The sequence below is a fragment of the Balaenoptera acutorostrata genome, chromosome 1 (genome assembly GCF_949987535.1).
Source record: "Balaenoptera acutorostrata chromosome 1, mBalAcu1.1, whole genome shotgun sequence".
Lineage (NCBI taxonomy): Eukaryota > Metazoa > Chordata > Mammalia > Artiodactyla > Balaenopteridae > Balaenoptera > Balaenoptera acutorostrata.
In genome coordinates, this window is record NC_080064.1 from 48,652,556 (window position 1) to 48,667,895 (window position 15,340).

The 15,340-nt window shown below is 46.3% G+C and overlaps 1 protein-coding gene across 7 annotated transcripts in view; it reads right to left on the reverse strand.

The window, feature by feature from the left end:
• DAB1 (DAB adaptor protein 1) overlaps positions 1-15,340 on the reverse strand; it is a 416,708-nt gene that overhangs the window by 49,681 nt on the left and 351,687 nt on the right. For all 7 annotated transcript variants that reach the window (XM_028164171.2, XM_057532044.1, XM_057532077.1 and 4 more), the window contains one exon: positions 12,674-12,733. In XM_028164171.2, the coding sequence (XP_028019972.1) occupies positions 12,674-12,733 (60 nt within the window). The remainder of the gene's footprint in view (positions 1-12,673; positions 12,734-15,340) is intronic.

Sequence of the window (15,340 nt, forward strand, 5' to 3'; positions counted from 1 at the left end):
CTGCCAAGTCCACGGCCATCCTCTCTGGAGGACCACGGCCCAATCACACTGCAAGTGTTATCCCTACAATGATGAAAGGGGTAACGGGGCTAGGACTTCTGAGGCGACAGTGGAAACAACAGCCTAGAGACAGACAAAGAGACAAGACTACGAGATTACAAACACAGGAAAGGGGGACAAAACCAGAGTACCGTGCTGACGGCACGCAATGGTGGGAAACAGGGTAATATTGGAGATAAGGCAGCTGCTAAGCTGCTGAAAAGAAACATGATGGCATGCTGACAGGACTCTGTGATAGGTAGAAAAATGGGAGGTGGAGAGGGGGAAAAGTGGTGTAACAAGTGAGAGTGAATGTCACCTTAACACGGAGCCATTCTTTATGCACAAGTGGAGAAGCAAGGGCCTCACCCTGCATCATCAGACTTTACTTCCGTCTCCCCTTAGCAACCCAACCTCAATCTTCTCATTCACAAAATGGAGAAAATAATAGTTGTCATGTTAACTGAACTAGATAAACGTAGTGGAGTGTTGGAATCCATTGGGGGAACTTTGTAAATCTCCCTTTATATATAAATATATGCAAACATTACAAAAGTAGATCTATAGGGGTGGGGGCCAAGGAAGTTGTGTTTTTAAAAGTGTCACCAATGACTGTTAGGCAATATGGTTTTTGGGAATCACTGAACTAGATACAGCTTGCCAAGCAATGCACACACTCCCTGGCCCCCAGTAAGTGCTCTGCAAATACTTGTTTCTTGTAACGAGGGTTTTACACTTTAGGTTGGGACTGTCACTGATCTACACATTTTTTTTCTCCATGATCATTTATTTATCACTTTCTCCTTTTTTACAACTGGAGTTTGTTCATTATTCTTCTGCGACCACTAATAACAGCAGTTAAGGGAGAAAGAAAGAGCTTCAACACGATGACTTATCTAGAAATGCTGAATTACTGTACCGGGAGAGAATGAGTGTCAGCCTCAATGGATGTTTATGGGGAAACTGTATATTACAGCTCTGCTCGTTAGAGTTGCTGTAGTTAAAGTTCTGTAAATGTTAATGATCTGTAGTAGAGGAAAAAGGATAGACTCATAGCAGCAGCAGTTAACAGATAGCCCTGAATCCCATTTTCTTACCATGTCACAGAGCTCCAAGGAATCTGGTTTATGCCCACTGAAGGAGCAGGCGTGCATTGGGGCACCTGTATGTTGGGGAGAGTACTGTCTTTGCTTTAGCACAGGTAGCGTGATTGGCAAAGAGTTTCAGGAACAAAATGGATAGAGAGCGCCTCTCTTCTGTTTGAACTCTCACTGCGTTCTGGTCTTAGAGACAGCTGGACCCAGTGGGAAGAGCATTCACTGTGCTTGGGTAGCATGGACCTGCACCCTGGTCTGCCTAAGATCACTCCCATTCCTGCCTACTGTCCTCATGGAATTATTAATAGCAACCCCCCTTTCCGTTTCAAAAGCGACCCAGTTTGTATGATAAACTAGGTCACCCTAGCTTCAGGGTCAGAGAGAGCTGGATTGGATTCTTAGTGATGCCTCTTCCGGCTGTGCTGATTTAACTTCTCTTATCTTCAACCGCCTTTACCGTAGAGAAGAGACCTACATCTTAGGGTTATATGGGAATGTCTTGACGCAGGGCGTTAAGTGCCTTCCACGGGCCCTTGCTTGGTGGTGCTCAACATGTGGCAGTCACAGCTGTTTGTTGTCTTCACCCCACAGCCCTGGCACTCCCCTGCAGGTTCAGCCCCCTCCCCTGTTAAACTTGACCTTGTTGGCATTACTGCTCGGGCAGGGAGAACTGAAGGCACTCCAGCCCCTTACTGCCCCCAGGGACACTAAAACACCCTAGAGGTTGAGCCAGGTCCTACTCATCGTCATATTTCTTGAAATACTTGGTACAGTCCTTTGTTCATAGAATAGCTCATAATAATGACTATGGCTAACACTTATTGGGTACTTACTATATGTCAGGTGCTGTTCTAAATGTTTTCCATGCGTTACCTTATTCAAGTCCTCAAAAGAACTCCATGAGGTAGGTACAATAGTCATTATCCTCATGTTACAAGCGAACACACCGAGACGCAGAGAAGTTTAAATAACCCACCCAAGGTTACGTGGCTGCTAATGGAGGGAGACACTTTTCAAGCCTAAGTAGTCAGTCTTCAAGGCTCACCCTTTTAAGTGCCATCCCATGTTGCCTACCAGGTACTGAGTACCTACTCCGGGCAAACATGACAGCGATCACATCTGTTCTTGTATTTAATCCTCACAGGAACCCAGCGAAATAGCTCTCCCCACACTGTTAACTGGTCACTAAGAAGAATCCAAAAGATAAAGCACCTTGCCTGGAGTCACACAGTTAAGAAGTGTAAAGCTCTGTGTTTTGCAGATACTGAGACCCCCACCAGGTGGAAGAAGTTAACCGTATGCTGCCCACAGCCCTTAGACCACAGACCAGTTGAAACCAAAAGGTTGATGATGTTGACTCCCTATTACCTCACCACCAACCAATCAGAAGAATGTCCACCAGCTGAGCACATACCCCACGATCTCCCTCCCTCACCCTGTCTTTTAAAACCTTTCCCCAGAAGCCATCAGGGAATTCAGGTCTTTTAAGCACTAGCTGCCTGGATTCCTTGCTGGGCTCCGTGCAATAAACACTGCACTTTCTTTCACCACAAAAAAAAAAAAAAAAAAAAAAAGTGTAAAGCTCTGAATCACTTCACATTTTGTGCTCTTTCTGCTGTTACTGCCTCCCAAAGACCAGACTCCTGATCTGCATTCAGAATTTGATCATAAAGCCTTGTTGGGAAGCCATGTGAAGGAGCTCCCGTCTGCCCGCCCAACTTCTCCCACCCACGGAACTAACTGTGGGTTCCTTTGACAGTGGTTCTCACACTACCCTCTCTGCATCTCTTCCCTTCTAGAACCTACTGTCCTTCAGAGAGAGGAGGGGAGGGGGCTTCCAGGTGGATGGGCCTTGGGGTTCCAACCTGGTTCCAACCACATCTCCTCTTTCATCTGTTTGTATAGACGGCTACCGGGCACATTTCATTCAAATAAAGATTTCTGGGTTTTATCAAAAGCCTGAAGACCATCCCTCCAGGAAACCAGTGGTAGGTATTTTAGCAGAGGAGTGGAGTGATCATTGTTTTATCCAGATGTGATTTTTGCCAACACACAACTGAGCATGCAGAGCACCAGACAACTGCTGACACTTATCTCCTCCATATTTGCATCTATGGGAAACAAGTTTCGGGAATGACTAAGAGTGAGCTGTCTACAACTCTGTCTGATTCCATTCATGAGAGCCCTCATTTGCAACCCTGGGAAAGAAAGCCAGATATCATTCAAGGCGACAATGTGACCCGGCCCCAACGTGAGTCAGGGACTGAGAACAGAGAAGAAGATGAGAGGGACTACTACTGTCTTTGGCAAGAACCTGAAGACAGCGAATGGAAGGGCTGATGTACAAACACTCTTAGAAGTCAGAGCGATAAAACAGCATGTTTGTAAATGACAGAGCTATGGGAGAGGAGACAGGGAGTTTGGTTCAGATCACCTGGTTACCTGACCGCCCAGTTTGCCACCTTGGACGTAGCTTGTGTTTGTCTTACCCTCCACATCCATGAGACCTTCCGGATCTACCCTTGTCATCCACTCAAATGTACACGCCTCCCCTACCTACCCCCTTTCTCTTGTCTGCAGGGTCTCACCCTCAGTACAGACCCACCCACAGTGGCCCTCAGTTGCCTACCCCTCACTGCTTTGCCCTCAGAACAATTCTTGCCTTTCCCTGCTCTGTGCTGAATGACAGTGGCTGATCCCTGTAAACTACATTGCCCAGGCTCCCTTGCCAATCCATCTCCACTTAAATTTGACCAACAGGAGGCAGGGGTCAGAAATTGGATGGTGGGAGGGAGGGAGAAACAGTGAATTTCTTCCCTGCTCTCTTTGGGCAGTATTGTTGCAATGGCTGAGTCTCTCCATGGTTTCCACCACACAGCCCCTTTCACTAGGGTCTCGGCTCCCACCGGGCAGCTCCCTCTGTGGTCCCAGTGCCTGACGGCAGCCCCAGCTCCGGGGCTCTGCCCACACCACTGCCTTCCTTTGTCCTTTTAGTGCTAGGGATCACTCTAGTAGCAACTTCCAACTGTGACTCATCTGGGTTGGCCCACTGTTTCCCATTTGGCTTTTCAGCTTTTCTAACACCTTGGTAACTAGTTCCGCATGTTCATTTCCCTTTATTAAACTGCCTGGTGTGGGCTCTGTTTTCCTGACACAGACACATAGGTAACTCCACTAGCCACATGACGGTCTCCTCCCCGCCTGCCAAGCCACCTGCCACAGGCCACCAGAGCGATGTTGAAAAATACAGCTCCAACAGTGTCACTCCACCACCTGAAAGCAACAGTGGCCTCCCCACAAGTCCCAGCTTCTCAGCACCACATTTCAGGCCCTTTGCTCCCCGGGGCCGGCTTCCCTTGGTATCCTTGTCTCCTTTCCCATGAAGGCATCCTGTGGTCCTGCCATCCCAGACTGCTCATCAGCCCCTGGGATATGTGAGGCTTTTCCACATTTCAGTGCTTTTAAACATTCGTTTCCCTCTCCCTGAATACTGTTCCACCCGTTCTCCAGTGCCAAACTCCCATCATCTTTTAAGATTATACCTAAACTCTACCCCTTGGATGAAGACCTCGCTAAACTCACTCAGGCAAAGTTTACTGCCCCTCCACTCTGCTCCCATAGCATCTTGGACACAGCCTTTCACAACCTTGATTATACTGATTGTAATTATTTTTATACGTCTATCTTCTTCTTGAGACCATTAAGATTCTTAAGCAGCTGGTCTTATTCATCTTTATATCTCTAGGGAATAGAACACTGTCTGGCAGGTAGGAGGCTCTTAGTAAATATTTGCTAAATGGATGACTGAATGAATAAATAAGTGAATAGAAGTTGTAAGGAACTCCAAAAAATAAATAAATAAAAAAGGGCTTTGTAGCAATCAGATGGCTGGGATTATAAAAGTAACGAAGGTCTGTCACTGCAGGTATGTAAATTGAAACCCAAGAGTCAGGGATGTTCATCTGCACTTATCACAAACCTTGGGGGATTCTTGCTTTGGTGGGAAGGCTAAACTAGATAGCACCTCTTAATGTTCCTATTAACTCTAAGATTCTAGAAATTTAGGATTCTATCCCAGGAAAATTTTTAAGTACAGCTAAAAGAAAGTCCACCCAAGAAACATCAGAAGAGGCAAGCTTCTCTTTCATTTGTGGGAATACACAGATTCAGATTCCTTTCCCTCACTTCCGGATGATATCCTCCCTTCGGGAGGATATCCTCCCTTGTGACACCTATGTTAACTGTGTTGTGATCATTATAATTTCTCTACAATGTGGCGCTTAATGAGGAAGTGAAACTAACAAATGCTCATATTAGATTTAAGCCAATTAGGCAACATCTTGATCCAGATTTCAAACTAAAGGAAAAACTAACTGCTAAATTGTGAATGAAATTTTATTTGCCATGAACGATGGGGGACGGGGGTGTAGGGAAGAGTTGTCCAGAGAATTCTTGAAATTCTTCACATGAATGGATTGCCTCTTCCCACAGAGAAATGGAAATAAATCTAGGGCAAGGAAAACCAAGCAGATGCTGATTGTTGGGGGACAGGGGTCTCGTAGAAAAACACCAAGGAGTTTGGAGGGTTGGGGGAAGGGGTGGCAAAACGGACAGCTTTCTGAGCTTCGGAGGTGGGTGGCTTTCATTGAGGTGTGCTCCTTAACATTCAAAAATATCTTTTCAACATCAGGATGAAGAAAGGGTGCCAGGCAGAGTGAGGGTTCAGGAATGGCTTAGACACGGCCACGCCCTCATAGAATTCAGTCTAGAGGTCGAGGGAGGTGTTCACAGCCAGGCAGGGAGTGTTGGGCCTCCGGAGCTCTAAGTGCTCAAAAACAATGAGTGATGGGAGATGGGAACTGACGCCTGAGTACTAATTCTGACCAGGTGAGGGTCAGGTGATTCTGACCAGGAGATGGAGGACTTCGCATTTTCTTTAATTCTAAAGGCAGTATATTTTAGTGGGAATTGTGTGGGTGCCTGAGTCAAAACAATGTAGGGTTCCAATTCTGACTCTGTGATCGTGGGTAAGTTATGGGACCTCTCGAAGCCTCAGACTCCTTGTGTGTAAATGACAGCTACCTCCTCGCAGGGTCGTGATTACTGAAGGAGATAAGCCGAGACCAGAGCCTAGGCTGTCCGTGGCACAGAGCAGATGCTCAGTGGGGTCTGCCTGCTTTTTCCCACAGCTACGTTAGCTTTAGATACGGTACGTATGGCTACTGTCCTGGCATCATAAAACAAAGGAAGAAACTGAATGGAGGCCTGGACTTCATATCCGATCATCAGGGATGTTTATCAGTTTCTCCCAGCCTGGCTCCTTTTCAGGATACAGACAGATCTAGAGCCCTAATTTCAAGCTCTCTAAAAGGAAACTAAGGAGGAACAATTTTTTAAGCACCTACTCTGTGCCCAATGCTTGCTCAGTGATATGACTTGATTATAATACTTGGTAAACTTCTTCCCATCCAGAGCACTAACTTCACAGGGCCAGCCCATAACTTATTGCTGGGCACTTCAGGGTGTGCTCCTTTACAGCCAGGTGATAATAATGAAGATACGAACGGGGCCTGTGGGGTACACGGCTTGGCAGCTGAGCTACTGGCAGCAAGACGATGAGTTAAGTACATAGGGGCAAATGGAGTGCCAGAGGAGATGAATGATTCTGAGGTCCACCACTATAGTCACCTTTACAGTACAAGGATTCCCTTATAGAACCATTTATCTGCTGCTTGAATACTACTAGGGGCATAGAGCTCGCTACTCTGAGAGGCTGTGCCTTCTTCTGAAAATCAGCTCAGATGGTCTGAAATTCCTTTCTCATCTTGAGCCCAGTTTTGCCCTCTCTTGTCATTAAACCTGAGCCTTTCTCTTAATCATAGGACAGCACATAAAATAAACAGAAGCAACTAATACATACCATCCCTCAATCTTTACTTCCACAGCGTCTCATAAAAGCGACCCCTCATTATCACAGGAAATGCTTTCACATTGCCGCGTGAGTCTCACGAAAGGCCTGAGATGTTGGTAGCAGATGGTCATCCTTTCCGCTTTGCAGCCCAGCGAAAAAAGTCTCAGGAAGTCGAAGTGATTGACAAAGGGAGGAAAGAACCTCAGGGAGGTCTGATCATTCCTTTCAATTTCTGAATCCGTGTTTCACCAAAAAGAAATTTAATGTCGAGGTCAACGTATCCATTTGACAATCTGTGTCCTTCCTATTTACCACAATGCCAAACTTTTCAGAATCTCTCTTTTGAAGGCCAGAAAAAGTTCAGCTAGAATTCACTGGCTCATTATTACCAATAATTAGAAAGTCTTTTATGCCTAATACAACTACATAAAAGGTTTTTAAACTGGGCAATTCAAAAGGTGAAGGATAAAAGATCTTTTTCAGCTCAAAGAATATTACATGAGGGCGTAAGCGGAGGGGAGAAGAAAAGCACAGATTATTTCTCATGCAAAAATGGCATAAGTCATACTAAGATTTAGGCCTGTGTCGTTGAAACAGTGTGACCTTCACGGTAAGTCTCAACCAAGTTCAGTGCTGTGGGGCATAAAAGGGTCTGAAATGGGCCCTTCAGCAGGCTGTGAATGCCCCACTGTGGAACTAGATCATGTCCAAAGGCTAACAGAGTGCAAAAAGCACTAAATAATGAATGCAGATACTTTCTTCCCCGCTTAGGAATGTGCATTTTTGACATTCCCAGAGAGGCCAGGGTATTTGTCTAAAGAACATGACAGCATGGTCAGTCAGCTGGCAGAAAGGGAGACTACCTGTCTCCCTTCCCCCAATGTCTTTGAGAGGGAAATTGATGAGAAACGGATGAGAAATTAACCAGGTCTGAGTGCTGCTAAGTAAAGGCAGTATGGACTCAGGAGCCAGGACCCCAGTGATCTGCCCAGAAGTGCTTTCATGCCTCATTTGCCTGTTCAAATCCTGCTCATCCTTCAAGGCTTTGCCCAAGTTGTACCCTCTTTCCTGAAACCTTCCTAACTCTCTAGCCATCCAACATTTCCTGTCAGCAAGCATTCATGCCACTGGATTTCAGAGACCCTGACATAGAAATAGACTCACATATTCAAGATACAGGAAAGATTAGCCCCCATGCAAAGCTTTTGACTTCCTGGACCAGGAAGGGGTGAAATGAATATTTCTAGGAGTGAGTGGGATTAATCCTTATCTGGGCTTAGAGTTCCCAGGAAATGGTGGAGGGGAGCAAAGCATGACCTTAAGGACAAATCTTCCAGAAGAAGGGGCTATTACAGGTGCAAAGTAAAATAAGCAAACAAAAGCATCCTAATGTGTTATTTGAGAAAGCAGAACAAGAAAAGGGTCAGTACAGCTGAGCATCTTATGGTCATGGGACAAGGGGGATGTAAAACTACCACAGGGATGAGTAAATGTGAGGGAGTGAAGACATGGAATTGGCTTTCTGCCTGGACCTGGGGCCCAGCTAATCAAAACAAAACTTTGCTCCCATAAGTTGATGCACTGAGGTGGGTAAGAACAATATAACAAACACAGTGAATTCTAACTCCTGCTGCCGTAAAACTCTGAAATCCCCAATACATCAAATTTGCCACCTTACTGAGGATATCTCTGATCATGGAAGAGTGATAACGAGCCACTAGACAGAGGTCTAGACAGAGCTCTAGACAGAGGTTCTAGAGCTGAGATCAAGGGATCCCGTCGGCTTCAAGGACTACAAAAATTTACATGTGCACACGTGTTTCTTTCTGGGGAAAGAGTTTACCAGCAAAATCTCAAAGAGATCAGAAATCCCAAGAAGAGTTACCTTAGGGATAGTGATGATTAAAAGTGATTCCTGTCCTCAAGGAGCTCGCAGAAAAGTAAGGAAAACAAATAGAATAAAAGCTCATAGCTACTGAATCCATACTGTGCACCAAGCACTGTGCTGATTCACATACTTAAGCTCATTTAGTCTTTAGGCAAAAACTAGACAGGGCTATCATTCACCCCGAAGTCAAAGCTTTTAAGGAACCCAAAGTCCAATGGCTCACATGGATACATTAAGAGAAAATAATCCTTTATGATCATTGCAAAGAGAAGGATGGAGGTATCCCAGAGGGGCTGATGACTCTGGGGTAAGAAAGGCTTCCCAGAGGAGGTGTGTCATCACCTAGAATACTTGGCAATCCCCAGCTGGGTGAGAACTGTTGGCTGGTACCCTGCTTGTTAGAGCAACAAATGGAAATGTTTGCATTTAATCTACTCCATATCCCCGTAAGGGTTTTACATAAATGTTTCCTTTAATCTTCTAAACAAAGCTACAAGGTAGGCGTTACTTTCTTTTTACAGATGAGGACATTGAGGCTTAGCGATGCAAAAAGCTACTCAAGGACCCTTAGTAGGGCCCAGATCTGACTCTGAAGACCGGGTGGCCATTTCTTTGGGGGCTGGTTGGTGGCTTTCCCCAACCAGAGCCCCAAGCTGAGTTCCTTATTAGGACTCCATGCAGACCCGTCCCAAGGAAGAAGAAACCAGGTGGTCCCTAGACCACTAGGCCATTGGGCAGTCTCCCTTCTTGTGGGAAATTTGTGGGAGCCCCAAACTCCCTGGAAGCTGCCTAACATGGTCTACTGTGGCTGTGTTTGGTTTGTCTTTCTGGGTAAGGGGCAAGTGGTGAGGGAGCAAATAGCGACAACATGGCAGGGATTTTCGGGGCACAGAGGTATCCTAGGGAAGGTACACTCAGCAGAGAGGCAGGGCTTCCGGGGGAAACCTGGAACACAGGAAGATGTCAGAGCAGCGGGGGACATGGGGTATGTAAAGCACCTCTGGGAGGTTTAGGCAAGTGGGACCAACTTTCCAATACATAGACTATTATCTCCTCAAATCATCTTGCAAGTTAGGTTCCAAAACCCCTTTTGGAAGATGAGAACACTGAGACTCAGAGAGGCAAGGAGACCTGTCAGATGTCCCACAGGCAGTAAGGACAGGAACTAAGATTCTAGCTGCGTCCATCTGCCTCTAACTTGAAAATGTGCTTTTCACTTCCTGCCTCTCGTAGGCTTTTATTAATACTCAGATAGTTCATGGAAAAGCCATCATCACCATCAGATGCTTCTAGGACTTTATGGAAGAGTGGGTTGGGAGCCACTGCAGGCCATTCAGGCAGCTCCGATATTTTCCAAGCAAAACCTTAGTTATGTATAGTTAATGACTATTTTGGAATCAGAATAACAGGAATTCCCATTAAAAAAAGTAGCAGGGATTATCAGAAATTCCTTCTACAGGGTAGAGTCATTCGTATATTTATTATATGTGAATGTATATAATAAATATAAACTATTCCTAGAGCAGCTGTGAACCAGACCCTGGGCTTGCTCCTGGTAACACAAGGACCTCAGGAAGCTCCTGGAAGTAATGAGGAAGAAGAAGAATTCCAACACTGTGTGGTCAGAGGTATTCCTGGAAGAATGATACGTATGGAGGCACGAAGCAGAGGTGACGTGCTCACACAATTGGGAGAAGGAAAGAAAGTCTCCCCAAAACACAATGCTTGACACTAAGCCAGGATGTTGGGGGAAGGCATGACTCCCCCAGGAAACTGTAGAGTTCCATCGAGCTGGACCAGGAGGGGGCAGGTCAGAGATACAGAGAGGCTGGGACGCGACTGCCGGGTACGTCAGGCTGAGGAGTCTGAATTTTTTTTTTTTTTTTTCAGAGCTATTAAGCATGGAGGTGGTGTGGCCAGACGGGTTAATAACTTCACAAAACCAAGGCGGCAAATGGAGCATGTTTCCTCATGTATCTAAGCCTGTTAGGGGCAAGTGAGGCAATTTAGGCACAAATTGAATTGGAGGGAGCTGTGTGATAGGGGCTGGACCTAACTGAAACTCGAAGAGCAGACCGGTGTCTGGGTGACACGGAGGCTTGATTAAACGCAAAGGGCTCGGGGAGGAAAACTGCTCTTTCCCTGAGTGACACCACACTGCATGCCTTCTACTCTGTTTCTAGGCTCGGGGTTTTTTCAGGGGCTGGTATTCAGACATGCCTTTTCACTAAAACTAATGTGCATTGGGTTTTGGAAGCAGTATTTAGGTGGGATATGGTGGTTTCAAGGTATTGGCAGAGTGGGGTAGAGAAACGGACATGGATCAGAAAGAAAGTTCTCTAGGAAAAAGGGGAGCAGGGGCAGGGGAGGGTAAGAAGGGACCAGAAAGACTCCCAACTGGGGAATCCAGAAGCGCAAATCAGGAAGGAGCGACAAAGGCTCGTCTTGCCCCTCTAGCCATTCAGTGTTTGAATCCCTACTCCCTGCCTCCGCCCCATAATCTTTCTGACAGGTGGTCTCCAAGGCTCTGCTAGTATAGCTCCAGTGACAGGGAGCTCACTCTCTTAGGGGCCAGAGCTCCACCCTTGAGCAGCTCTGACTGTCAGTAGGTCACCCTCACTCGGAGTTAGAGCTGGCTTTCTTGTAGCGCCGCCCACTGGCCTTGGTTCCAAGAGTTGGCTGATACAGAGCAGTATAATCCCCCTTCCATTTAATGGCCCCGTGGATGCCCATCTCTATACTTATGGTTTCCTTTCTCCAGGCCAAACATCTCCAGGCCCTTCAGCTGCCCCTCATATGGGATGGGGTTTCAAATGCTATTATTAATCTCATCTTGAAACATGCAGGGTTGTCTTTATGTCTCTCACAGTATGGGGTCCACAACTGATAACAATGGTCCAGATAAGGTCATTTAGGCTCATAACAGCTGTTAGGACCAGAGCTGGGATTCTTGAGGGTCAGCATGACTTCAAAGCCCATGCTCTTTCCACCCATTGTTGAATGAGATCAACAGTGACTAAACGCCCCAGTTCTTTTTACATAAGCTGTAGCAGTCACATGTCCCCCTACTCAAGCGTCTGCACTGGCTCCCCAGGGCTACCTGGGTTATGTGGAGGGTGCCTTCTGAGTGCCAGCTGAAGGGTGCCTTCTGACTCCAGCGGTGGCACAGAGCTGAGGATTTTCCTTCGTGTCTCAGATTTCCAGGAGTCCCACTAGCAGATGGGGTCCAGGTATACAGTGGGCCCTCTGGGTTCTCTGCGAGCCCACGATACCTGGTCTTTTCTACAGTGTGCTGCCCGTTGGCTGGACCCTTATACACTCCAAAGGCTTTTGGCCAGCCCTTCTTCTGACCCTCTGAAGCTTCTCGACCACTTTCAAATTGGGTGGACAACTCTCTTCCTAGAACCAAGAACTGCCCCCTGCTTGACCAGGTATAATGAAGTCTTTGGCTGGAGACTTTTTCCATAAAACGCCTGAGACTCTGAATCCCTTGGACACAGTAGTTTGCACGATTCAACTCATTTCCACTCATGGGGCCAGACCTTCATGCACCCCCTCCTTGGCCCCATCATTTCCGCCTCATGCCCCCTTCCCCCTGACCCACTGAGGAGTTCCCCAGCAAAGCCATACAGGTTGGGACGCGGATCCAGAAGGGCGGCTCCCTTCCTCGGACTGCAGACATAGCGTCCACATGAAGCCGGTCATGGGAACCCAGCAGAAGGGAGGAGATATACTTACACTTACAGGTTGACTTTTTGGAACATCATAAACACCTTCCTTCTTTTGGCTGGTGGGAACCTATGGAAAAACCAAATGTGAGACAGTCAAAACACTCTGGTACGACGCTTTCAAAGAACCAAGCAACCAGGCTTCCCCTCCAACGGCTAAGTATGTGTGAGGGGCCCAACTTCCAGAAGAAGGGGCTGCTGGGATCATGAAAGCAGTGGGCGAGGCTCCTTCTCTCAGGAAAACTGGAGGAGGAGAGGGAGGATGTGAATCATTCCACAAGGGTCTGCCACGGGGCTCCTCATAGAACCACAGAATAGGAGGCAAAACGCAGAGACCTCAGAGATCACGGGGTGGAAAAAATAATCCTCATCTCACCGAAGACAAAAATGAGGCCCAGGGAGGTGCTAGGAGTTGCCGAAAGTGATTAAAAACAGTTTGCAGTGGAGCTTGAACTAGTCCATGCTGATTTGAGATCCAGGCTATTTAAAATACAGTAAATATCAAGGTCCTAGGACAAAGTACAGCTTCTGTTGGGATTGTGTACAAACCATCTGATGATCACCAAAGGCTTCTACTCAAGAAAAGGGCCCATCAATGGCAGGAAAAGCACGAGCGAGAATCCAGAAAATCTCTGATGGTTTTTAACACTAATCTGTAACTTCTTCCCTCCCTCTCCTCTCTTCCTCATCCATCTGGTCTTATTGGGCCACGTGGTAACTAGCAAGCCCTAAGCAGGTCACTTAGCTCCTCTGAACTTCACTATTATAAACTGGAGCTACTGACTCTGCTACTCGCTCAGGTTATTGAGAGGATCAAAGAGAAACGAGAGTAAATAATCAAAAACTATTAGGTACCATCATACTGTAAAGTGTTAGAATCATAATTTCCTTTACCATTGATACATTATGTAAATATGTATCTAAATACATATGAATAACTGTGGATGCGTGAGATACTTTTCAAATCAGTCAATCAGGGGCCTTGCTCCGAAACATTCCAGTTGGAAAGCAATCACTAGTTCATCCTCAGCAACTAGCAAAGCTTAACTCAAACCTCCATGGGATGGATCAGCCAGCAGTGGTTTTCTAAATGTCTGATAACCTGTCTTTCTTTCCATCAGACAGAGAGCCCCTTAAAAGCAGGCACAGTGCCTAACAGCCAGTAGGCATTTGGTAGGTGTCTGCCGGGTAAGTGTACCATCGAGGATTGTAGAGAATAGTGAAGAGAAAGACAAAGCATCTTTTAGGCTGGGACCAGCGAACCACACCATTCTTCTTAGATAAGTAAGAATTTGAGCTTATTCCTTGAGTCCCTTTGTCATTTTCACTCTCATTTACCTTAAAATCCTTACAATAACCCTAAGAAGTTGTTATTATAATCTCCACCTTACATAGTAGAGAGTGAGGCTCAGAGTTGTTACAGAAATTTGCCCAAAGCTTCAAAGCTGGTAAGCGATTAGATTCAAATGTAGCTCATTCTGGCTACCGAACAAGACATTTATCACTAACAGTATGAGCTAACACTGCCAGGGCACTTTCTATGTGCCAGGCATCACGCTAGACATTTGTGTTTACATACATTCTCATGTAATCCTTGGGACAAGTCTTATCAGGTGAGGATGACAATTGTCCCCATGCTGCAGAGGAGGAAAAGGAGCCCTGGAGGGGGTCCCTCAGTCCATGAACGGAGAGCCAGGAGCTTAAGCCTGGGCAGTCTGCCTTTGAACTGCTACAGCATATACAGCTGCAGCTCAGCCCTGTCCCCACCATTCCCACAGCAGTTTCAGGTGCCTCTTTTCCTCTGACATCACATTCTACACTCCCAGAAGCTCGTGCACATTCTTGCGAAAAACATGACTCTGAGTGAGCACGGCTGCGCAAAAGATGTGCTTTCAGAGCCGCTTCTGCAAACCTTAGTTTGCTGGTAGCCCATGAAGAATGTAATTTCTTTGCTCCTGATAACTGAGCTCCGTCTAAAAGGAATACTCTAAGAATGCCTACAGAGTCCTTGTTAACAAGGGCCAATAAATTACCAGCCCTCACTTTTATTTTTACTAGCTCACCCTTGCCTGAGCAAAACGAACAGTGTTTTTCTGTTCCCCGTAATTCACTGCTCACTATGGGCACTTAGCAAGTTGAACCACAGCTGACTCTCAATTATGCCTGCAAATGGAGGAGAAGCAGTGGATGGCGAAACCCAAACTGTGCATAATTGAAAAAAGCTTTTCTGCTTGGTTGTCCCATGGGTGAGATACCAATCTGCCTGTTTTTCCTTTAAGATTTATTTCTGCCGGGACATCTTCTTGGGAGACTTGTCTGACTCTCTAGGACTGACTTGAGCCTTCCTCTGTACTATTGTAACCTCTGGTGCATCCTTTCACTAAGAAATAAGTTACCAAGAACCTATTAAGTGTCACGCACTGTGCTTTGCCCAGGACAATGGTGGTGAACAAGAAGAATACAGCCCCTGATTTATCGGCGCTCCTTGACTTGCTGCGGGGAGATGGGAAAGTCATCAGGCTATTGAAGGAGGGTGTAAAATGTGCTTTATCTTATAAAGGAGTTGTCAAACCACACTACAGCTTCCTGGTCACTCTGAATTCCAACTGATCTATAAGCTTGCTGAGGGCAGGGCGGTTATTTTATTATCCTTGTTCCCCCATCTGTAAATGGTGGT